A 25718-nucleotide genomic window follows, 5' to 3' on the forward strand; every position below is an offset into this window, starting at 1 on the left:
AATAGGGTGCAGTAAACTGTTGATATTTAGGCACTAGGTTTTGATTCTTTAAGGCTGTATTCTTTTGACATTTGAGTTTATTCTTTCACGGTTTATACTCTGTGTTTGAGCCTGTACTCTTTCGGTAGTTCAGTAAAGTATGCTCATGATACTTTGATACAAAATGTCCAGGTATCATGAGCAAATTTCACAAACTTCGCTCTGTTGTTGAACACCGGTCTAATATTTGAGCTATATTATATTCCGCCATGGTTTCTTACGAATGACAATGACCCTCCTCACTAGGTTGTTAGTGTTGTAAGCTGGATCAGGAAAACTTTAAAAGCGCCCTCGAAGGACCACACAGAAGGCTTTGCCGAGTGGAGTGGGGCGCAATCTCATTTTGCAGTTTGTGTACCTGAGTAAGAAGTTGCGATATCTTTGAAAATGCATTTGAATGTGTTTTTTGTTGTTTTTGTTCTACAGTATAATTTGTGTGCAACATTTGTAAGGCTACAGACCTAAATACTTGAGACAGTTTCATGCTGGTATTCCGGGCTCAATAATGCAGAATATTGGTCAATCGTCCTAAAAATGATGTCATAAATGTCCACATTGCCATTGACCTAGTTCGTGATGTGGTGATAGCAGTTTTTATTTAAAGATCATGCTTGTAGCACAGCTCACTTGGAGTCGTTAAAGGGAATCTCTGCAGTTAGATGGACAAAGGCTGCACGTTATAGTCAGATGTGTTTTAAAGGGTCTCAAATGTAGAGAAAGAAACCCGCTGTCTTTGCCCATTTCTGTATCTCTGACAATCACCAACAAACAATAGGAGTTCTAGAGTGTTTGTTTAATGATCGAAGCTCGAGGTTTGGGCTATTGTGAACTCATTTACCGGACACCCCCTTTAAAAATGCATTTATTTTTATTTATTTATTTATTTATGTTGAAGGTTTTATATAACACTGGCTAAACCCAGAGGTATCAGAGAGCTTTACAAGATAAGGAATAGTATAAGGCACATAGGGTATAAAAGCATATGAAAGGTAGCGCAACAAAAATTTGAAATATACAAAGTACAAACAACATGAGCATTATACAAATCCATATAAATAAACAGGGGCAGGAGCTATACATTTAAGTAATTAGGTAAATGGTGAAACAGGAGAACAGGGTATATATTTACTAAACAAATATAGTATGATAGATAAGAAATCAGGAGTAGGACACCGGTTAGGAACCCCAATAATAATTGAGGAGGTGGGTTTTGTGGTCTTGTTTTTAAACTAGAATAGGAGGGATTACAGCGCAGGTTTTTTGGGAGGGCATTCCAGATAATAGGGACATTGCCAGAGAAGGAGCGAGATTGTGTAGCTTTCTTTTTATGCAGAGGTGGGATTAGGAGTAGGGTGTTGGTGCTTCTCAGAGGTCGAGTGGAGTCCGCAGTGTGGAGTTTCTTTGAGAGGTAATGCGAAGTGTTTTGGTGGAGGACTTTATGAGTAATGCAGGCGGTTTTGTAGGCAGATCTGCCTTCGATAGGGAGCCATTTAAGAGATTTGAGAGCCGGGGATATATGATCGAAGCGTTTGCAGTCCGTGATGAGCCTGGCAGCAAGGTTGAGCACAGCTTTGATTGGAGCTAGGTGTACCTTGGGGATTCCATTAAGGATGTCATTACCATAATCAATACGTGACAGAACAAGCGACTGAACTACGAGTTTGAAATAATCGGTGGTTATGAATGGTTTGATTTTCTTGAGGTGACGGAGAGTGAAGAGAGCTCCTTTGGCAGAGTTTTTGATGTGAACATTAAGGGTCAGGGTGTTGTCGATAGTGATGCCAAGAGATTTGATGGAGTTGGACAGGGTGAGTGAGCAATTGAGTGCATTGAGGTCAGGGATCCATGATTGAGCGGGTAGAGGGTTATTTTTGGGGGAGAAGAGCATGATTTCGGTTATGTTAGGGTTAAGTTTGAGATGATTGGAATGGAACCAGGTTTGGATCTTGGTAAGGGTGTTGTTCAGGTGTAAGATGTCAGCATGAGTTTTAATCTTGTAATAGATTTGGGTGTCATCGGCGTAGAGGTGGTAATTTATGCCTGCTTGGTTAAGAATGAGGGTGAGGGGTTCCATAAAGAGGTTAAAGAGGGAGGGAGAGAGAATAGATCCTTGGGGGACTCCAAGGGAGACAGGAGTGGGGGTAGAGAGACAGTTTTGAATTTTGATTTGCTGGGTACGGTGTTGTAGATAAGAAATGAACCAGTTGTAGGCGGTGCCATTAAGGCCGAAACGGGTCCTAAGCACATTAAGTATGGCTGAATGGTTGACTGTATCGAATGCTGCGGAGAGATCCAGAAGTATAAGAAGGCAGGTCTCGCCATTGTCAAGTGATTGATGGATGTCATCTATGACATTCAGCTTTGCCGTTTCGGTGCTGCAGCCTTTTCTGAAGCCAGATTGTAAGGGGTCGAGAAGGTTGAAATTTTCTATGTGTTTGTCTAGTTGTAGTAGAACACATTTTTCAAGTACCTTTGAGAGAAGGGGGAGGTTAGTGATGGGGCGGAGATTATTTAGGTCATTGGGGTCAGCATTGGGGTTTTTGATTATGGGCGAGATTTGACCAAGCTGAAGGAAGGTGGGGACACAGCCCGTGGAGAGAAAGGTGTTGATGATTTTGGTCCAGAATGTGGTGATGATGTGCTTAAGGGCAGGGACAAGGTTGGAGGGTATTGGGTCTTTAATGTGTGAGGGGACGGTTTTAGATTGCCAATTATATTGAGGACTTCAAGCTCAGTGACGGGGAGAAAGTTGAGCACGGAGGCATTGTTCTTAAGTTGAGATTTAGGGGAGTTGGTTACTGGAGATGTGGAAGGTGAGAGGCCTGTGGAGTGGTGGGGGGGTATGGAAATGGGTGGGTGAGGAGGCTCGCTGGGGAGCGGTAGGATAGAGGGCAGAGGAGAGAAAGTGTCGTCTGGAAGAGGGGATGTGGAGTAGGCATTAGAGGTGAGGACAAGATTGGATTGGGAGTTGGAGGATAGTTGTGTGGGAAGGAAGGATTGGTCAATTTTGGCAATTTTTTCCGAGAAGTGGGCAATTTCTTCACATCTGTCTGATGAGGCTGTCATATTTGGAGGTGCTGGGGAAGTTTGGTTTCGGATTATTTTGAAGAGTTCCTTGGGTCTGTTTTTGGCACGGTCAAGTTGAGTGCGGAAGAAGGATGCCTTTTCCTTGAGGATGTGTTTTTTGTAAGTGGATCTAGCATGTCTGAGAAGTGCAAGATGGGAGGGTGAGGGATGGTGTCTCCAAGTTCTTTCCGACAGTCTGAGTGCCCATCTCTCATTTATCCCTGTATTAAACCAAGAGTTTGAGGGGGTGTTTCTTTGGTTTTTGAGTTTAGGCGGGGCTAGTTGGTCAAGAATATCTGTAACAGTATTGTTAAATAGTTCAGTGAGCTCATTCGCATTTTGGGAGGGTGGAATGAGAAGAAGTTGAGCTTGGAGTTTCGATTGTAGAACACCTGGGGGGATGCCTTTTAGGTTTCTGGTCAATTTCTTAGGTCTGGTAGTTTCAGTGGCGGGGAGGTTTGCTGAGGTAGCAATGGTGAACAGTATAAGGTGATGGTCGGACCAGTCAGTGGGGATGATATTGGTATCGGAGGTCAGATAATCGTTGGACAGGATGACGTCAAGTATGGATCCTTCAGTGTGAGTTGGAGATTGGCAGAGTTGTTTGAGTTCGTTGATTTCAAGAAGTGTAGTGAGGAGGGAGATGGTGGGGTCATTAGTATCATTCCAATGGAGGTTAAGATCCCCAAGAAAGAGATAGTTTAGTTGGATAATGCTGATTGCACCAGTAGATCAGATAAGTCCTCAATGAAGGGCTGTGGTGGTCCTGGGGGGTGATAGATGTTGTGTAGACGAATTGGGAGTGAGTTTTGAGTTAACAGTTTTGCAGCGTGAATCTTTCTGGATTCACTATGCTGTGCATTATTCCGCGATCTGGTGGTTGGGTCCGGATTCGTAGTCTTTCTTTTTTTTTTTTTTTTTTTTTTTTTGTAGCCCAGGTGGGCGTCGACGTCCCACCATTTGGTGCACCTCTCGTGACGTCGTCGTGCTTCCTGCGGAAGTCCCACCTTTGGGGCGCCATCTTCAGATTCTTTTTTCCGCCGTTGGGTCTGGATCGTCATCGAGAAGCTCCAGAGTTTTAGACGAAGGAAGAAGGAAAATACGCGAGTTTTATCGAAGGAGAACCTTTAGAAGACTATAGAGAGAAAGATATTACAGCCGGGACGACAAATAAGGAGGGGATCCTCGAAATTCTTCGACGCACAGAGGAAAATGCGCACTCAGAGGCTCTGAGCCCAATGGACAAGACACCATTTAAGTTCTGCCCTAATTGCCCTAATTGCCACCACAAGTACGCGCAGAAGGACCAACATCCGGTCTGCAACCTTTGCCTGCCGTTCGGCCACGAGAGCAAGGACTGCAACACCTGTTCCGCCTTCGCGCCGAGTTCTCTCCGGGTGAGAGAACGTCAGAAGCCAACTTCAGCATGGAAGCCAAGGGTAAGGCCCCGTCTCTGTACGATCTGGGCCTCTCCACCGACGATGAAGACAACATCGCCGAGGGACGTGATGTCTTCACGGTCGCAGAGACCGATAAGAAAACGCCTGACGAGGTAAGAGACACGTCGAGTACAAAACCACCGAAAGGGCCCCGAAAATTGGATGGTGACTCTCGAAAAAATGAGTCAAAGTCCTCGAAGGACTCCCAGGTGCCGAAGACCACCGAGAGGCAGAGTTCGTCGAAACAGACCCACGAGGTGGGACATTCGGCGACGAAAGACAAGGCCGCGTCGACGCAAGCTCCATCGAAGAGACCTGCGGTCGACGCAGAGCACATCTCAAGCATGGAAAAGAAAAATAGAAGGCTCGAGGCAGAGATGGAGAGCATCCTTCAGAGGAAGAAGGAGTTCGACGAAAGAATGAAACAATTCAAAATCCCAACGGTCCCTTCGACGGATGTCGTTGAGATCAAGGAAGAAGGGGATTTCGACGCCGAAGAGCAGTCGAGAGGTCCTGAAGAGGAGGAAGAAGGCACCTACTATGAGGGAGAAGGCGATGAAGAGGATCAGCAGTCGTTCTACGGCTCGGCGCCGTCAACGAGTCAGGAGCTGGAATGGCAGGACATCGACACCGAAAACCCCGAAGAGCCCGTGGACTCGTATCCTTCGAGGCCTTCGCCGCCTGACGACATCGGGACGTACAACATGGTCGTCAAGAGTGCTTCAGCAGCCTTTGGTGCGAAATTGGACGAGGAGAAGCCGAAAGCAGACTTTCTACTCGAAACTCTGCTCCCCATGCAGACGAGGAGCCAGTTCCTCCCCATGCTCCAAACCGTAATGAACCAAGGGAAGGAGGCGTTTAAGGACCCGGGAACATGCCGGTCCATCACACCCAGAACGGATAAGAAGTACAAGCACTCCTCGCAGGATCCTCCTTACATCAAGGGATCGGTCACTGCAGATTCCATCATTGCTTCCACGGCCAGGAAAAATGCCAATGTGCCGGCGACCTCGGGGCCACCTCCTGATAAGGAGAGCAGAAGGATGGACCTCACTGGAAGGAAGGTAGAAAGAAACGCCGCAATGCACTGGCGCATGGCAAACTCAAACGCGCTATTGAACAGACACCAGTACCAGCACTGGGATGAGATGGGGGAACTAGTCAAGCATCTCCCAGAAGAGTACCGTCAAAGAGCTTCCCATCTAGTGGAGGAAGGGAAGAATATCGCCAACTCATGCATCAAGACTGCATTGGACGGGGCGGAAACTTCGAGCAGACTGATGGCCATAGGGATCACTGAAAGGAGGCGGGCTTGGCTCAGAATTTCTGGATTCAAGCAGGAAGTCAAGAATAACATACTGAACACCCCTTTCAACGGTAAAACGCTGTTCGGGGAAACTGTGGATGAGAAGCTCACCCAGCTGAAAAAGGAAAATGAGACCGCAAGATCCATGGGGGCCCTGCAATTCAGAGGAATGCGAAAGAGGCACCCCAAATTGGAGACCCTACGGAAGGGGAGGAAGCCAGCAGGGTACGTCGCACCAGACATTCCAGCACGGGCAGCAGGGTGACAGTCACAGCCAGCAGGGACAGCAGAAGCAGAACTGGCAGTACCAGCCTCGAGGCCAGTCCTTTCGAGGGAGAGGAAACGGACGTGGCCAAAGGAGGAGAGGGGGAGACCAACCCTCATCTAAGTGACTACACACACAAAAGGACGCTCACCCACAGCATACCCCGAACGGTGAAGCGCAATGTAAGAACACCAAGGGGGTTACACAAAACAAGCGCCTACGAGCATGCAACACCGGTAGGCGGAAGACTGGGCCTCTACCTTCAACAATGGCAACAAATAACCACAGACAAATGGGTTCTCAACATCATACAGCGCGGATACTGCATAGAGTTAGAGAAAAGGCCTCCAAACAAGAAACCAAAGAGAAGACCGCGCTCGGGTCAAGAGCTCGCTCAACTCAGGGAGGAGACACTTCAACTACTGAAAAAGAGGGCGATAGAACCAGTGCCACGCAGAGAAAGGAACAAGGGAGTGTATTCAAACTACTTCCTTGTACCAAAGGTGGACGAATCACTAAGACCCATCCTGGACCTAAGGTTCCTAAACAAATTCATAAAGACGCAAAAATTCAAAATGACATCACTACAAGAAGTGCTACCCCAAATACGAGGCGGAGACTTCATGTCCACCGTGGACCTCAAGGACGCCTACCTGCACATCCCAATGACCAGGCGACACAAAAACCTGTTAAGGTTCAACATCAACCAGGATCATTATCAGTTTACAACTCTGGCATTCGGCCTAAAGTCAGCCTCAAGGGTTTTCACAAAATGCCTTGCAGCAGTAGCAGCGTACCTACGAAGGGAAGGGATTCATGTGTATCCTTACCTAGACGACTGGCTGGTCAAAGCAAGCACTCGCGACAAGTGCGAGGAGCACGCAGAACGGGTGACAAGAACACTAACAAACCTGGGGTTCTCGATACACTGGGGGAAGTAATCGATAGAACCAGAACAGGTGAAGATCTTCCTGGGAGCGAAGATCAACACCATAGACGGTACGGTGATGCCCAGCAACCGAAGAACAATAGCCCTGCTGAACGAGACGCGTCTCTACCAGAAGGGGCGAGTTCTGACAGTGAGAACAGTGAGCAAGATCATGGGCATGATGGCGTCATGCATCCACCTAGTCCCCAATGTACGGCTTCACATGAGACCATTCCAAGAATGGCTGCAACAGCAATGGTCACAAGCAAGCGGGAGTTGGGAGGATCTAGTGGTTGTTACGCATGCAGTGCAGGAGGAGATAACATGGTGGAACAGGGAGAACTTAACTACAGGAAAGACCTTGAAACTACCAAACCCAACTGTGACCATTATCACGGACGCATCACAAATAGGATGGGGAGCACACATGGACAAACTCAGGGTGAGGAGTCTGTGGACTACGGCAGATGCGGTCAGACACATCAATTACCTGGAATTGAAGACTGTCCTGCTAGCCCTGAAGGCCTTCCAGAAACAGCTATACAACCAGAAAGTGTTGATACAGATGGACAATACGACTACCATGTTCTATATCAACAAGCAGGGAGGGACACAATCGTTCCCCCTTTCCTCTCTAGCACAGGAGATTTGGAAATGGGCCATCCCACTCAAGATAGACCTGCTGGCCATACACCTACCAGGGAAGGACAATGTGGAGGCAGACTGGCTCAGCAGACAGACATCGGCATCCCACGAGTGGGAGCTCAATGGACAGGAAACGCAGAGGCTGTTCCAAAGGTGGGGAACACCGACAATAGACCTGTTTGCAACACGCCTGAATGCAAAATGCCAAAACTTCGCATCCAGACAACCAGAACAGCAATCGCAAGGGAATGCCCTATGGATACGTTGGTCAAAGACATTTGCCTATGCTTTTCCACCGATACCGCTGTTACACAGGGTGCTCGACAAGTGCAGGACCAGCAACATGACACTGATCCTAGTAGCACCGCAGTGGACAAGGCAGACATGGTTCTCTCAAATAGTGGAAATGGCACAAGGCACTCCTCACAAATTCACAAGAAGAAAGGACCTGCTCTCCATGCAGAACGGAGAGGTCCTGCACCCAGAACCAGAGAGCCTCAGCCTGGCGGCATGGCTCCTGAAGACTTAGAGTTTGCGCACCTGAACCTACCTCCAAGCACTATGTGAGTGCTGCGGGAGCCAAGGAGACCTACAACACGAAAATGCTATGGGGAGAAATGGAAAAGGTTCACAATATGGTGCAGCAGAAATAAACTACAGAATAAAATGACAACAGAGTCAATGGTGCTTAGATATCTCACACACCTACTAAAAAGTAATCTATGCTCATCCTCCCTAAGGGTACACCTAGCGGCAATCGTAGCTTACACACGAGGGGAGAGAGGAGGAAGTCTCTTTACGTCACAGGTAGTAAAGATGTACCTGGAGGGGGCGAAAAGAATTGCGCCACCAAAGAGGATGCCGCCGCCGGCATGGAACCTCAACGTGGTCCTAACCGAGCTTATGAAGGCGCCGTTTGAGCCCATCCACAAGGCCACGCTGCAAATGCTGACAATGAAAACAGCCTTCCTGGTAGCGATAACCTCGCTGCGCAGAGTGAGCGAGCTGCAAGCACTGACACTGCAAGAGCCCTACATACAGATACACAAGGATAGGGTGGTTCTAAGAACGGACCCACACTTCATGCCTAAGGTGGTGTCGGCATTCCATATGAACCAGACAATTCAGATACCGAGTTTCTTTCCAAACCCCACGACAAGCGCAGAAAGAGCACTGCACACTCAGGACGCTAGAAGGGCAGTGATGCACTACATTGAGAGGACCAAAGAGCACAGGAAGACCAAGCAGCTCTTTGTTTCCTTTGCAACTAGTTTCCTGGGTAGACCCGTGACAAAAGCCACCATTGCACGATGGATTGCACTGACAATACAATTCTGCCACAAACAAGCAGGGCAGGAACTATCGGATGGGCCACGAGCCCACTCCACAAGGAAGAAGGGAGCAACTATTGCCTTTCTGGCAAATACGCCCATTCAAGACATATGCCTGGCGGCAACATGGGCTTCAGTGCACACGTTCACTAAGCACTATTGCGTGGACATTCAGGTGAACAAGGAAGCACAAGTAGGACAGAAGGTGCTTCAACACATATTCAACAGCCAACACTCATCTACCACCCAGCCGCCACAAAGATAAACCGCTACAAAGTCTATGCACAGCATAGTGAATCCAGAAAGATTCACGCTGCAAAACTAATAGTTTCTTACCTGTCGGTGTAGTTTTGCAGCTTGAAGATCTTTCCGGATTCACTAGCGAACCCACTCACCTAAGCCAGGAAGATGAGGATGGAGATAGAGGTGGAAGGACAAGGAAGAACAGAATAATTGGAATACTAAAGAGAATTGGAAAAGGAAAATTAAGAGAACGCCTAGGGTTAAAAAAAAAAAGGGAAAATAGAACCCGAAGATGGCGCCCCAAAGGTGGGACTTCCGCAGGAAGCACGACGACGTCACGAGAGGTGCACCAAATGGTGGGACGTCGACGCCCACCTGGGCTACAAAAAAAACCAAAAAAACAAAAGAAAGACAACGAATCCGGACCCAACCACCAGATTGCCGAATAATGCACAGCATAGTGAATCCAGAAAGATCTTCAAGCTGCAAAACTACACCGACAGGTAAGAAACTATTCGTTCTGCTTCCAGGTATTCGCATGAGGAGTAGCCTGGGTTAGTGATAAGAGAAATCTGAAATTCCTTTTTGAAGTTAATGGCTAGCCCTCCCCCAACTCTGTTAGGTCTGTCTTTTCTAAGAATAGAGTATCCCGGGGGGGGGGGAGGGGGGGGAGAGAAGGTCAAGTATGCTCGTTGAGTGGTCATTTAGCCAGGTTTCAGTGAGGAATGCAATATCAATGGATTCACTCGGGATGGTTTCCAAGATTTCCGTGGCGTGTAGGACCGCGGAGCGACAGTTAACTAGCATGCATTTCAGTGGTGTGGGATTGGGTATAGAAGGTGGGCAAGAGTGGATCAGTGAAAGTTGGGGTGGTGGTCTGGGGGAAGCGGGGGAGGAAGGGGTTCTATTTGTCCCTATGATAACAGGGATGGGGCATAGGGGAGTGGAGGGTCGGTGGTTGGCAGATTAGGAAGGTAGGAGTTACATAGGTCAGCGAGGTCGGACGGGGAGAGATGGTTCGAGGTGCGGAAAGGTCTATGCTTACGGCATCGGAGAGGGAGTGATCTCCAGAGGTTGTGTTTGTTATTGGGGATGTTTGAGGGAGGGAGGATGGTGGTTTTATGGTGAGGGAGGGTTCTGGTTCTGTGGACGAAGAAGTCTTTTCTGAGTCAGGCAAATTCTGTAGTTAAATTAGATAGGTCACATTCAATGTTGTGTAGGATCTGGGCAATTGAGGCCTCTCCTCAATTGCCCAGATCCTACACAACATTGAATGTATCGGGAGTGCGTGGTCTGTGTTATTTGCAGAGGGTGGACTAATGTGTTAGAGGGAGATGTGGTTGATGGTGTGGGGTGAGGGGTGACGGAGCTGGGAGGAGTGAGGGGTTCGGAAGTTAAAGTAGGTAGGACGAGTACAGTGTTGTGTAGGCTCGGGGTATTCCAGGCACAGGGAAGGAATGAAGGGGCGTAGGAGGTGGGAGGAGAATGGTCTAGGGATAGGGAGTGGTCGTGATTAGTTGCGGATGGAGGCCTGCTGTGTGAGGGGGAGATAGGGTAGTAGGTATGGAGTGATGGCTGGCGGAGTTGTTAAGTGTGAGTGGGGGGGTTAGGTTATACAGGAGGCAGAAATCTTCAGGTGATGTGGTCCGAGAGGATAAAAGGGCATGAAGCGAGTGAGAAACGAATATATTGGTGTGATGGGGGATGTGTGATTATTGAGGGTTAGGGTGAAGGGGTGTGAGGGAGATGGGTGTTTATTGGGGGTTGAGGTGTGGGGTTTGGGGTTGGGTAGGTAGAGCCTGAGGGGGGTGGGTAGAGAGGAAGGGGAGGAGCAGTGAGTGTATGGGATTGGTAGGAGTAGAGGGGTGAGGAGTTGTGATAGGTGATTGCGGGGAAAAGACGGTGGAGTAAGTGAGTGGTTGGGTCAGGGGGAGGGAGGTTTGGGGGACAGGGGGAGGGCGGGTCATGGGAAGGGAATGATAAGTAGGTCACAGGAGTTTGGGGCTACCGTTATTCAAGGAGGGGTCCGAGGAGTAAGGGTTAAGGGGGTTAGGGGGAGAGAGGGAGATAAGTGGGGGATGAGAAGTAGGTAATTTGGGATGGGGGTAGTCGTTATCAATAGGGGGTTCCAGGAAGGGAGATGGTGAGGTCAATTTTTGGAGGTTGAGAGTGGAGGTAGAGCAGGGGGGAGGGGGGGAGGAAGAGGTTTGAGGATTTCTGTTCGTTTCATGTTTTGGCTACAACATAGGTCAGGGTGTCTAGTGAATTTCAATTTCATGTTCTCTTTATTAACATGTCTTGTTCAAGTTTGAAGAAGAGAAATTACTTCTTCGAATGCATTCATAAGCGCTTTTCCTGCTTTGCAGCCACAACCCAACATGCATAGAACATATTTATTATAGAACAGATTCTGATGTTTCTCATAGTACACCCCTCCTATGCCAAATATTATGAAGGCAGCGAGAGATTAACTTTTAGAAACAATTACTCGAATATGCTTGAAATTGCTTCTGACTTATTGCTTAATCATCTGATGCTTCTGTAGCTATTTTCTTATACCTCAGCAACTTATGGAAATTGTTTGCATATCCTTAATGCTGACACAGTGCTCTCTTCCTATGACTGCGGAATTCAAGTGCACAGTTCTTCAAGTGTTGCTTCTGGCCCTAATGATTTAGAAGCTCTCTTTTTAGGTCCTCTTTTCTAAGTTAGCATTTCTTGAATTAGATCCGGCTTGGTAGAAATTGATCCCCCTCTGCCAGGGTTTCCCGGTGATTACTCAGCAAGAGGGCAGACTACAATATAACTGGGACTACCAGGTTGTCACAAGGATTATTCGGCATGAGGTAAGGCTGAAAAGTCCAAGGGATCCTCAGCCTTCACTGAAAGCAGCATGGCAGCCGTTTGTAAGTCAGAGTATGCTTTCTGTAAACGCTCTTACTTAGATACAGGTGTCACAGGAATAAGCGACTCGCCCATACAGAATTACTACAAGTAAAAGTATACACATTAAAGCCCTTGTCATGAATGCTTTTTTGTTGTTTCAGAATGTTCTGCTCTCTAGAGGGTCTTTAATTCACTTTTGTTCCTCATTATACTTGTATCCCTTTTGTGAGTCAACTGTCATGTTATCTGGTCTAGCATCTTAACACTTACACGCTGCCTGGCCGCATTTATTTTTATAGCCTGGAAGGGGTGTGGCATTAACCACAACTGTTGTGAAGTCCTCTTATGACATATGGGATTGTTTAAAGATGATCTCAACTTGTAGAAGACAATGCTCTGAAGATTCTTTCTTACACACCACCATTTTTACTGGCTTGTTAAATTGCTAGAATATTAGACCTAAATAGGTTTTCTAAAAAACTTAAACTGGCATTGAATTTTATTGTGGGGAGAGGAGTTGGCCAAACGGCTAAGGCTGTCCACCTCGATCTGGGGAACTGGGTTTGAGTCTCGGCAATGATGCTGAACATCCTGTGATTCTGGGCAAATCACTTGAGCTCCCCGTGCCTAACAAAAAAAAAAAAGGAATGTGTCCTCATGTAATGCAACTGCTGCTATGTAAAGCGCCCTGATACCCGATTCGGGTCAAGTTTGCGCTATATAATACTCTATAAAATTAAAAAAATTAAAATATCAACCATAAAACCATATTGAAATGTATGTTAATCATATGTTTGGTGATTGAGTTCCTGAAAATATGGTTCTGTGTACTTGCTGGGTAGATTTACTGTCTTTGTGTTGATGATAAAATTGGTTTTGGTCATGTAGTGACTGAGCTTTAGATGTGTGTCAATTGCAACATGTTTTTGAAGGTAAACATTTGGGACTGGTATTCTAAACTGCAGTAGAATTGCAAACCAATAAACATGGATGCCAACACCTTTTACTTCCTTGTGTTTGGCAGTTACTGCATTGCTTAACATACATGCGATATTACCACCAGTTCTGGTTTAGTAAATAGGACGCCCTGAATTCAAATATTTATTCAAATTGTTTATTTTTATCTCTGCAGAAAATTTCAAGAGCAAGAATGCCCTCCATCCCCAGAGCCAACACGGAAAGAGAAAGACAAGAAAGGCTGCCATTGTGTCATATTCTGAGGATCTCATTGGTCACTATCTACTACCATCACAAATGTCCTTCATCTCATCGTTTTCCACCACATTTCCTAGCCATCTCAACTTCAATGTGCATGCCCCATTTTCGGTCCACCGACAGCCGTGGCCAATACGCTGGCTACATGCAGTCCTTGAGAAATACCTTACTCAGGGTTACTAAGTTCAAAACACTATGGCTCCTTCATTAAAACACAAAGGTCACATCTTTGGAATGGTTGGTACTGTGTAATATTTAGTTGTAAAACAAAGTTATCAAAACGCAGGCTTCAAACAAAAACTTTGAGGAATTAAGATTGTGATGTTTTGAGTCACTAACCTTTTTTATTTTTCATCAGTTACTCTTTATACCTCTCATCAAGGGAAATCTGTAGGGGGTAAAAAAGTAAGGGATTGTTGGCATTGTACTTTTCATTTAAAACAAATTACAAATTAGTTTGCCTTAAGAAACCAACACTGAATTTAATTGCCAAATAAAGATGGTCTTAGCTCGAGCGGGTGCTGAAGCATTCTTTCAGTGCCAAATTGGGTGCCTGCTGTATTTATTATATTGAGCAAAAGAGAGCCCATAAGTTATTCAGCTCCTTTCATATACGAAATCTGACTGGACTTCGGCGCTTCAGTTAAATGAGACATGCCACATCAGTGTTTGGGTGATTTTGGGAGAAAAGAAGGTGGACTTTTGAGTTTCTTTGTCTTCCTTTGATGCAAGTCTTTCTGGGTGAGGGATGTAAGAAAAATAAATTGTTGTTTTCTTTTTATGTAATATAAAAATATGGAATTGCTCTTTCCATTTTAAGAGATGATTAAATGTTTTTGCTATATACTTTTATACATTATTTTCTTATCAAACTAGTTAACAAGTATTTTTATATGTTTGTAAGCCGATATGCCTTCAAAGCATAACTTGTGTATATGTAAAGATAAGTATTTAATTCTCACTGATCAGTTTTAATTGACAAGGTTATAGGTCAGCCTATCAGAGCAACAGTAAAATTGTACCCCCTACTAAATCATTTATGATTGTGCTTCTTCAGGTCATACATGTACCTGCTAAATGTAGCTTCATGGAGTAAAAATGATTTCATACTTAAGTCACTGTCAGTATCAATTGTTAACGATTTGACTATCATGTGAAGTATTAGAAAATTGTAAAATTGTTAACGGATACATATTTAGTTTGATTGTGGATGGGTTTTGAATATGAAGTGTGTGGATTGTGTTTAAACAATTCAAAATTATGTTCCCTGATTCAAAATACTGAGCGGTATTGCACAGTTGTCACCCTGTTGCGTGTGCACAACTAGTTAATGAAGTTTTGATTATAAAGCATACCCATGTATAGCTTCAGGTGCTAGAATTAAAGATGACCTACCCATTATAAATAAACTAAACAATATGAGTCCCCTTTTATTGTCTTGTGTGACTTGTAGACGATTCAAATCATATATTCTTTGTATATGACCTTTTTGTGGTTCATCACTTACTATCTGCAGCCTCCAGTGTGTGCCCTCATATTTGCCAACATATGTTCTTTACCTCACGGTTGAGATTACCTTGACCACTAATCCTTGAAGGTTTTGTTTCAATCAGCATCCTGCATGCAGATCATTGACTTCCTTCTCATATTACATTCAAGATGTACCTTTTTAGGTCTAATTTGCTTGCTTCTCATTTGTTATCGCGTGCAGCCTTCACATCCTCCTTTGTGTTTGACCCATCCCTGGAGCATGGCTAAGTACTTGTGTCCTTCCACTGCCTGTCAGTTAGGAGGTACTTTTTTTCTTTTTGTTGAAGCACTCCGTGAGAGTGCATGTGTATAGGAGCTGGCTTCCTTATATTCTTCTTGACTCCCCACCCCCCCATTCATGTTGTTGTTGGCCCCCTTCTGCTGTCCATGCTGTTTCTTGACTCCTCCTGATCTCCAGGTTGTTGCTTGCCCCAACCCACGGTCTGTGTTGTCACTTGACGTCACCTGCCCTCAGTATTGTTGCTCTCCCTTCCCTTTCTCTCTTGTTGCTTGCCCCTCGCACTGTCCGTGTTGTTGCTTATCCCTATCCGCTGTCCATGTTGTTGCTGGACCCCACCTGCCTTCCTTCCGTTCCGTGTTTCCCCCACACCCACCAAAAAAGCACTATGGCACAGACATTGGTGGCCATGTCTTAGTTCTTCCTGCCCACCGACTAACCTCCTTCCTGCATGATGCGGCCAGTACCGACTGCATCATAGCATTTTTTTTTTGGAAGACTTGCAGCCATGCTCCTGCATAACATGGCTAAACATTGTCAAAGAACCAGTAGCTCTTGTCACCTTGAAGAGACCTATTGGTTTTACCAATGACTGTACACAATTGACTACACTATTTTTTTGTCTCTCGCTACTTCCCCTCACTGTCTTCATTCACCTTTTTGCCACCTGCCTCCAGTGCCACAAACTATTTTTAAATTTTTTTTTTCTGCGTTTTTTCAATTTGTTTTCTACTCTTACATAACGTAGCCCCTCCGCCTTCAAACTGTTATATTTCCTCCTCCAGTCTACTGCATAGGGTCAATTTGTGTGATTTTGCTCACCATGTCTGAGTTGCCAGTTTCAGTTTGTCTGCAAGATATACCTTCAACTGACTTAGCTGAGAGCTGGTGAAGAACCTACAGTTTTATATTTTGCATATTAAATCCGTACATGTGTTATTAATCCACAAATACCCTTTATTCCTTATTCTATTTTACCCTCTCTCTATTTGAGTCATCACCTCAAACCACTTCTCTTTCCTATGTAGCCAATGGTTATTGCTCTTTATATGAATGCAACGTATTGTCTTTTAATAAGTAAATTATTTTTTTTCTCACATATATTCTGAAATCCTTACCACTATGATATTTCTATTTCGGTTACATTTGAATTCACTTCTAACTTTTCTTTACTTAAACATATTTTAGCAAGAGAACTTTAAAACCAAAGATTCAAGTTTGGTATCAGTGAGTGTGTTCTTCCAGGATGTCAAATACATGTTAGAAACATGATAACATTTGGATGTTTGGGATAGAATCTGGCAACAAATGATATATCTTTCATGTGTAGAAATGTCTGTAATCTGGAATTAGATAAAATACTATCCTTGACATCCTGGAAGTCTAAAAGAGTAGAGAAGGCCTTGGAAAATAAATTAGGGCAACATGGAAGAGAGTTGGGTATAGCCATAGAGTAAAGGAGGATAGTGCATTTATTTTAAGAGAGGGAGAAGCAGAAATCAATCAATCAGGTTTTTGTAGAGCGTACTACTCACCGGTGAGGGTCCCAAGGCGCTGGGGGTGGGTGTGAGCAGCTTTGTTGGGGTCATTCAAAGAGTAAGGTCTTGAGGTCCTTCCTGAATTGGTGCGGTGTCGGGCTCTGTCTGAGGTGAAGGGTCTTGGCTGCAAGGTGGAAGAAGGATCTTCCACCTGCTCTGGTCCTGTAGAAGCATGGGACGGTGGCTAGGGGGAGGTCGGCTGAGCGGAGGTTTTTCTTGGGGGCATGGAAGGAGATTCGGTCGTTGAGGTATTTGGTCCGGTGTTGTGGAGGGCCTTTTAAGCATGTGTGAGCAGCTTGACAGTTATTCTTATTTCGTTGTGTAGCCAGTGGAGGTCGCAGAAGTGTTGGGTCAGAGCGGTTGTGCCATGGGATATCGAGGATTAGTGTGGCTGAGGCGTTCTGGATGGTCTGGAGTTTGCGTAGGAGCTTTTTTTGTAGATTCCAGCATTGAGAGGATTGCCGTAGTCCAGTATGCTGGTGATGAGTGCGTGAGTGACGGTTTTCTTGGAGTCGGGGGGGGGGGGAGGGGGTTCCACTTGAACATCTTGCGTAGTATACGGAGGGTGTTGAAGCTTGCGGAGGAGACGCCGTGGATCTGTCGATTCATAGTTAGTGATGAGTCCAGAATGATGCCACGGTTGTGTGCATGGTCTGTAGGGGTGGGTGGGTTTCCGAGGATGGGGGCCACCAGGTGTCGTCCCATGCAGAGGGGGTGGAGTGGAACTGAGGATAAGGACTTCTATTTTCTCAGAGTTGAGTTTCAGGCAGCTGTTACTCATCCAGGTTGCAACAGCTTTCATCCCTTCTTGGAAATTGTGCCGGGTGATGATGGGTTCCTTGGTGAGGGAGAGGATGAGCTGGGTTTCATCAGCGTAGGTTTTGAGCCCGTGGTTTTTGACGATGGTTGTGAGAGGGGCCATGTAGACGTTGAAGAGTGTGGGGCTGAGGGAGGATCCTTGGGGTACTCCGCATCTGATCTGTCGATCCTGAGAGGAAGGGAGGGAGTCTTATTCTCTGTGTTCTGCCTGAGCGGAATGATCATATCCAGTCTAAGGCCTTTCCTTGGATGCCGGTGTCATGGAGCCTGGTGGCTAGTGTGTGGTGGAAGGTGGTGTCGAAGGCTGCTGATAGGTCAGGGAGAATGAGGGCTGCTTTATGGCCTTGGTCATGGAGGGCGTGGATGTCTTGGTGGTAGCGAGGAGTGCTGTCTCAGTGCTGTGGTTGCTGCAGAATCCAGATTGAGAGGTGTCTAGGATGTTGTTGGTTTCTATGAAGCGTGTTTGCTGGGTGTCAACTGTCTTTTCGATGACTTTGGATGCAAATGGAATCAGTGAGATGGGCCTGAAATTCTTGAGGTCCGTCTGGTTTGCAGAGGGTTTCTTTAGGAGGGGTTGACTCTGGTGCGCTTCCAGTTGTCAGGGAATGTGGCTGTCTCGAGGGAGCAGTTGATAGTTCGATGTAGCATGGGTACGATGGCAGTGGCAGCTCTGTGGAAGATGTGCGGTGGGCAGGGGTCAGAGGGTGCTCCGGAGTGGATGCCCTTCATGGTCTTTAGCGTGTCTTCTGTTGTGAAAGGGGCCAGGTGAGAAGGGTCTGTTGGGTGGCGTAGTTGGGGGTTGGGGCGGTGCAGTGTTCTTTGTCGACAAAGTTGTTATAGAGCATCTTGATCTTGAGGTGAAAGAAGGAGCAGAGCAAGAAATAGACTTTTCACAGGTATCTTACCAGGGTTGATCCTGTGGGTGGGGGGGGGTAATGTAACACACCTCTTGACAGAAGGTGCTACAAGTGAGCCACATAACGTCTAACGGAGTGGTGTTTGGTCTAATATCTAGGACCCACCTGGGATCCATGTGTGAGAGAGTAAGAGGATGGGCTCTGTATCAGATCTCTTGGTGGTATTAGATTAATTTCTATTTTGTCCCAATGTCTGTTTTTCTCTGGCCTTTTTAAAGTGAGAAAATTAAGTATGTTAGAATCACCCCTACCTGCATAGCATACCCACTTCTCAATATTAGTGGTGAGATAATCTGTGAGCGTTTTTCCAATTACAGTGAATGGATTTGTAGGCAGGGGTATTAATAAGTTAATTAGAAACATGGCATTCCTATTCTTTCCTGCTTTTGAACATCCAGTGTAGGCACCTGGACAGGATGTATGTTTTTTATCTCGAGAGCAAAGATGTCTTTCAGTTCAATTGCAATCTTTTACCCAAAAGCATTTATTTTTCACAGTTGGGCATCATGTGTACCAGGATGCCTTTGGTGGATTTGGTGCTTACCTAGAATTGAACCCAAAGACCCCAGAAGTCGGTTAACAAAGATAACGACCAGATAAACATTATAATTGTTATATGTAAAACAATTTTTCCAATGTGTAACGATTTACATTTGATTGTTTGTTGCTTTAGGTAATTCATAACTGTTCATACATCATTCATGTACATCTGACTATTGTTGTTTTTGAGAATCTTGTGTCTGTACGAATCTAGCTCTGGTACGGATACCTTTGCTGCTGGTCTGGGGTTTCCAAAGTTGCTTTGATTTTAATTTGTTTTGTCTGTATGAAATGTGGTTGGTGACATTTGTAGTATGAATGAGATGTGCAAGTATGAATGAGGCTGTGTGGGGTGTGAGTAGGAGGTCTCCAGAGAGTGTGAATTGTGATGAATATTGAGATTTATGTACTTCAAATAACTGTTTTGTATTCATATGTATATGACTACAATTGTTCATGTACATGCATCTATTACATTGGTGAATGTGAAGATATGTTTGAATAAATTAATGTTATTTTAGATACAAAATCATCAGAGTTGTATGAGCATTTTTGAATTGCAAAGCTCTGTTGCGACTTATTAGGAGTGGCACTTTTGTTCTTTATCAGAATAGGCAGCTGTTTTCCCTTTGTTGTGTTGTGCATCACCCCTGTTCCTGTCTCATTATTCTGAGTCGAGGGGCCCTCTTTTCTCATGGATGCCTTTGGTGAATTGATAGTGCCAACTTATTGAAATCAGAGCGATCCAATCTAAATGTCCAAGCGGCATGCTAAATTAGCATTCATCTACATTGGGCAATTGAAACAGTTACTTTTGAATCCAAGAGGGCTTTTTTTTTTTACACCGTTAAAAGATTTATCCTTGATAACTTATTTCAGATGCAGTTCTTTGTGACATTCAGATGCAGTTCTTTGTGACATCCTTTTTATGTCGAAGCCTACCAGACAGCACAGCTGTCTGGTTGCGAAAGGACGTCTTGTCGGCATTCTCAGAGCTTCCCAGGGAATGCATTCCACCCATTGCTTAAGACTGGCCCTGTGGTTTGTAACTCCTATTTTCTGTCTGTCTATTTGCTGGCTTTATTTGTTTTAGGCTATCCATCATGTTTTCGTCCCTCCTTTGGAGCAAAGCTTGTTCACTAGCGTTCCTTGTATTCTTCCACGAGTCCTTGCTTTCTGTATACAGGCCTTTAAATTTTCTTTGGGTCTTGTCACATTTGCAGTGTGTTCTAAGACAGAAGTCAAATATCAGGCTCTGTCTTCCGAGTGGAGCCTGGTGTTTACTTTTCTTTCTCTGACTTCAAAGTGAGAGGATTTATGTGACAACTTCCCTTTCCTAAGGCATTCACCATGGAAGCCCAAGCCACAGAAATGGCAGCTATCTTTTTTGGAATAGGTAGACTGCTATGCAAGATCCTACCATTGCTCCTCCAGACTTTGAGACAAATAGTGATTCAAGCCTTGGTACTGTCTCGTTTGGACTATGGTAACTCATTATACTTGGGGCCCCAAAAGGAATTATCTGTAAAATACAAGTGGTGCAAAATGTTGCTGCACGCACACTGCTTGGAATCCCTAGATCACAGTCAGCTAGTCAGGGCCTGAGGGATCTTCATTGGCTTCCCATTGCCCAAAGAGTGGAATTTAAATCACTGTGCATTTCGCACCGGGCTTTGTAGGGCAATGGTCTACCGATCCTTCAATGACTGATCTCTCCCTACACTCTGAATAGACCACTTCGGTCCGCAAAGTTACATCTGCCATTTGTCCCAACTATTAAAAAAATGAGAAGAGGTGGTTCCTCCTTCAGCTTTAACGTAGCAAAGATTTGGAACTCCTTACCACCAACTATTTGTATGATAGAAGAGGAGCTATGCTTTCCGAAAGCGATTAAAACCTGGCTATTTAAACAGCTTAATCCTAGAGGGGCTTGGGCCGGTCGATTGGGATACTACCTCCTACTCGTAGATGGGATACCTGCGGGTTACCATGTGCTCTAAAAATGAAGTAAATAGAAATAGAAAATAGTGGTTGATCTATTCAAAGAGGTCCTTGAATGATACTATATCTGTTATTATTCAAGATTTTTACACTTGGGGAGAGTCTTTGATTTTTATCTTCTTTTTCTCCATAGAGGGATTTATGTTGTGTGTTTAATTTTGGTAATGGATTTATCACTTACAATCATTTGGGCTTCTGCATGTTCTTGTGTAATGTTTGAGTAAGGAATTAAATGTTTATGTTGAAATATTTGGAAGATCAGTTATGTGAGTTGTTTGATTCTCTTACAATGGTTAGCCAATGCAGGCAGATATTGTTTCCTTTTTTAGGTCGAGCCTAGAGCAGCGCATGCGCTGCTTGCTCGACTTTTAGTAAGGGGGTTTTCAAAGTGCTACCAGAGGCTTTTGCTGGCCTCAAGTTTGCGTGCGCGTACACGCGCGCAACCGCCATGTGGGTTTCTGTCAAGGCTCATTAAGCCTTGCGTGCATCAGCCCATCTGCAGCCACACAATCTGTGTCTTACTTCTGTTTCCCTTATTTCTTCCCAGGCCTTGTCTTATCTTGCACAGGGCCTTATCGGAGGTTTTATCGCGGTTATCTTCTGTCTCTTCTCCGTCCGTCCTCTTAAGCTGGTGCCCCGAATTCCAGACTATCCACGGATCTCGTTACTTGCCCAAACTCTCCCTGATGTGTTTACTTTTCTTGTGGTGTTTGTTGTCAGCTGATCTATTTATGTTGTTGACTTTTTACTGTATACATGACTTAAATGTTCTCTGCTTTAATTTGGATCTGTTTCGTTTTTCAACGTGCATTGTGGTGCACAGTTTTCTCATTATTTTTTCATGGAGCACATTGAAAAGCAATTGTGCAGCTGAATGTGGATTCTCAGTTGTACTTTAGATTGTAGTTTTATAGCGAGGGAAAGAGAGGTGAGTAAAACCAATTCAGTGAAGTGTCCAACTACAAGAAAACAATCTTGCTAGCTGGTAATCCGCCACGCATAGCCTCAGTCACCCTGGCTACCAGAGGCCTCTAGAATTCCGGGTCGTTGTGTTTCTCTGAATTTTCTTTTTACCGAAGCAATAGAATCTGGCGTTTCAGTGCCACTTGAGTCAAAGCAATGGGGCTCAGTACAACTTCATTTGAATAAATCGTACTAGGGCGGCATTTCAGCTGAATAGAAGTATCAATCAGTCTGGTGAACGGGAATTCAGTGTCATTTCAGGCGGAGCAGATGTGCGCTAGTTAGTTTATTTGAAATGCCATAGGTTAAATAAAATTATAAACGCAACTCCCATAATGCAGTAGGTTTTTAAACGGAAGCTTAGGGCTGTAAACATGATGCTGATGGTGGCATGGAATGTACCACTACACATGCGGGGTAGCCCTTTGTTGTGCGGTATCAACTCAAACCCCCACAACAGAAACAAACCCTTCCAATGAAAAATGAGCATTTGCATAGTCAATAGGTTTCGCCTTTCGGACCTTATAAGGGTTTAGTTATCCAGCACAATATCCTTGGTGCAACAACATCACCTGTTGCATGGGTAAACACTTATAAGGTCCCAAATGCGAGACCTATTGGCTATGCCAATGCTTGTTTTGTTTGCCACCAGATGCTTTTGATAGCTAAGCTTGAGGTTTGGTATCAATAGCAATTTGCAAATATCCTGTCTCATTTTCTTCCTTGTTTACACAGTGCAATATAAGTTTAGTTGGCTCAAATTAACTTATTATTTAGGCTGTGGATGGTCTTGAAGGTTGCAGATTTTCGATTTGCTTATATAGCAACGATTAGAGTGAGGTGCCATCTTGTTGGCATCAATACGACCTGCCATGTTAGAAACTTTGATCTTGTTCCATTTATGTCTTCTATTTATTTTTTATTTTGAGCAGTAATGACTATATTTTCCTCCATGTCATTTAAAAAGGTGACTCCTAAGTATTTAAGTGTGGAGTGTTATCATTTTAGTCTTTAAACCTTAGTACCGAGAGTCTAATCATTGCACTTGTATAGTGCATGTTCAGCAACATTATTTCAGATTTATTTCTATTCAGACAGTACCTTGGCAGTACAAAGTAGGCTTACATGACATCTAAACATGTCATTGCATCAATACGACCTGCCATGTTAGAAACTTTGATCTTGTTCCATTTATGTCTGCTATTTATTTTTTATTTTGAGCAGTAATGACTATATTTTCCTCCATGTCATTTAAAAAGGTGACTCCTAAGTATTTAAGTGTGGAGTGTTATCATTTTAGTCTTTAAACCTTAGTACCGAGAGTCTAATCATTGCACTTGTGTAGTGCATGTTCAGCAACATTATTTCAGATTTATTTCTATTCAGACAGTACCTTGGCAGTACAAAGTAGGCTTACATGACATCTAAACATGTCATTGCAGAGGCGGGCACAAATACAATTAAGTAGTCCAAATCAGCCACTGATTTATAAGGCACATATCCAACCATTCTACTAACTCCTTTCCAAATTGATAGGGCTTCGAAGATATGCTTAAAACCGATTAGATATAAAAGTGAGGATAGTGGACATCATTGTCTGTTTTCTTATTTTATTATAAGTAGCCTGAGGCTAGACTAGTATACCTAAACTTTGCTTTAGTGTTTATAACTCCTGTAATAATAGATTGTCCAAGTTTTACCTCCTAAGAATAGCTTACACAAAATACTATAACACCGTATCAAAAGCCTTTTCTTTTTCTAAGGTGATTGAAGTAGTTGGTACCACAGAAAGTTTCTCTGGTTTATAACATTGCCGACCAGTGGTGGTGGTAGGCATTCTACTCTTAATCAGTCCTGTCTGGTAAAGCTGCAATAAGCCTGTTTGTAAATATTCTTGTTTAAATGTTACATTGCGGGTTTAAAAGTGAAATTGGGTGGTAGCTTACTTCCATTGGGATTAATATAAATGAAACTTCAAAAGTGGTCCCGTTGGCTGTCCCTGTGATTGCAAAACCTCAAAACCATGCTTTAAGATGAGTGATCAAGGTTATTATGAACTTTCTTTTATAATTGTGTAAAAGTTATCTGGTCCAGTTTCTTAGCACTTGGACGAAAGTTTATGGCTTTGAATATTTCATTATCACTCGATGGGGAATTTAGCAGTTCCTTTTTTTGTTGTGTAATCCCATGGAAGTTCCATTTGTCTAGGAAAGATCTAATGTTTGATTTGTCCCTTCCTTGCACAATAATGTAGAGTTGTTCAAAGACAAGGTTAATAGGAAAAACTGTCTTTGTTGATGCTAGTTTTTAATGGTAATTATAAAGGATCTATATTTATTGATGTTCACGTATTTAACCATTAATTTAGAAACAATATCTGGTGTAGGTGAATGGAAAAGGAGTACATTATCTCCCCAATCATCTACACTAATACAGAGAATATTCCTACAATGCCCAGTACCCTCTCTCAAGTTCTAGGAACATGTCAACAGCTGCTCCTTATGCTATTGTAAATGACTGCAGACACAGTTTTTCATTTCTCTGCTGTTTTTAGAGATGAGTGATAAATGTAAGGGGAGTGACTGGAACTGTGACATGAAGCAGAATCTCTTCATTATGAAGAAAGCATGTTTTGACACCATACCAATCTACAAAAGGTATTGTGTGTTTTAAGTTCAAGCGATAAATTCCTTAAACTTTAAAGTTGACCGGGAGTAAATGTTAATGGCGTGTAACATTGGCGACGTCACAAGAATTCAAGACTTGAAATTCACAAGTTACAGTACTACCTTGAACCTATGTCCCAGCCTGACATAGCCATCTATTCTTAACTCTCACCGCGTCCATATACTCTTGACAAAATCAAACATGTTTTCTGATGCAGCACCGCATTACAAAATGTACAATAACTTCTATCACGAAAACACAGTGTGAGTACACAACATTGACACAGATTAGTGTATTAATAAATTTCATGCATTAAATGCATAACACCTTTGTTCAAGGCGTATGAGCTGTGGATTGTATACTTTAGCATAGATCACCATCTGGTGTTGGGCTCGGATGTTTGCACTTTGTTTTTGTCAGAGAAGTCTTTGTCAGTCACAAGATGGGTGACTCATCCTTATGTTGATAGTGCGCATGGGCATCGACTCCATCCCCAGATTGTTTTTATTCCGCCATCGGGTTCGGATGTGACTTGCTGCACTCCGGGTCGGTGTCGTTATCGAAACCCCCTTCGACGCGCAATCACTTACCACTCGACGGTATTGTCTCGATCGCGTTTCCCTTTTCGACGCGCATCCTCTACAATCGAAAAACTTCGATAAACTTCGACGCGGGCTGTTGGACCTACCCGTGCCGATCACGACGGAAGTCGATGGAACGGACTCTCTTCAAGAAATGTCCCCAGTGTGGTGCTAAATTCCCACACTTGGACCTACACCCAGTGTGTAATCTTTGCCTCTCTCCAGAACACCGAGAAGATACCTGTGAGGCTTGTCTATCTTTCAAGTCCAAGAAGACGATTCGTGATCGTCGGGCTTGACTCCACGAAATGTCCCGAGGAAGCGGCTCCATTCCGGACATCTTCCATTGAGGCCCCAACAGCCTTCCGGAACAAGCCCAGGAGGAACAGATCTCAGTCTCCGAAGCAGATGACTCAGACGTTGAGAACAGTCACTCCAGCTCAGTGGACCATGAGCACCGAGACCCCTGCCCCACCTAAGCCTATACCGAAGGCTCCGGTAACACCTTCGCCACAGGGCCCAGGTTCACACCGGCCGAACATTTCAGATGCCCCTCCCCTG

General features: G+C 44.4%; 1 protein-coding gene across 1 annotated transcript in view; it reads left to right on the forward strand.

Annotated features, from left to right (window-relative positions):
- Nucleotides 1-14785, forward strand: part of RRAS2 (RAS related 2) — a 369972-nt gene extending 355187 nt beyond the window's left edge. Inside the window, exon 6 of the mRNA XM_085648118.1 lies at nucleotides 13281-14785. Within this exon, the coding sequence (XP_085504244.1) occupies nucleotides 13281-13368 (88 nt within the window). The 3' untranslated portion in view covers nucleotides 13369-14785. The remainder of the gene's footprint in view (nucleotides 1-13280) is intronic.
- Nucleotides 14786-25718: the final 10933 nt, after the last annotated feature.

Source organism: Triturus cristatus, chromosome 3_2 (genome assembly GCF_964204655.1).
Source record: "Triturus cristatus chromosome 3_2, aTriCri1.1, whole genome shotgun sequence".
NCBI lineage: Eukaryota > Metazoa > Chordata > Amphibia > Caudata > Salamandridae > Triturus > Triturus cristatus.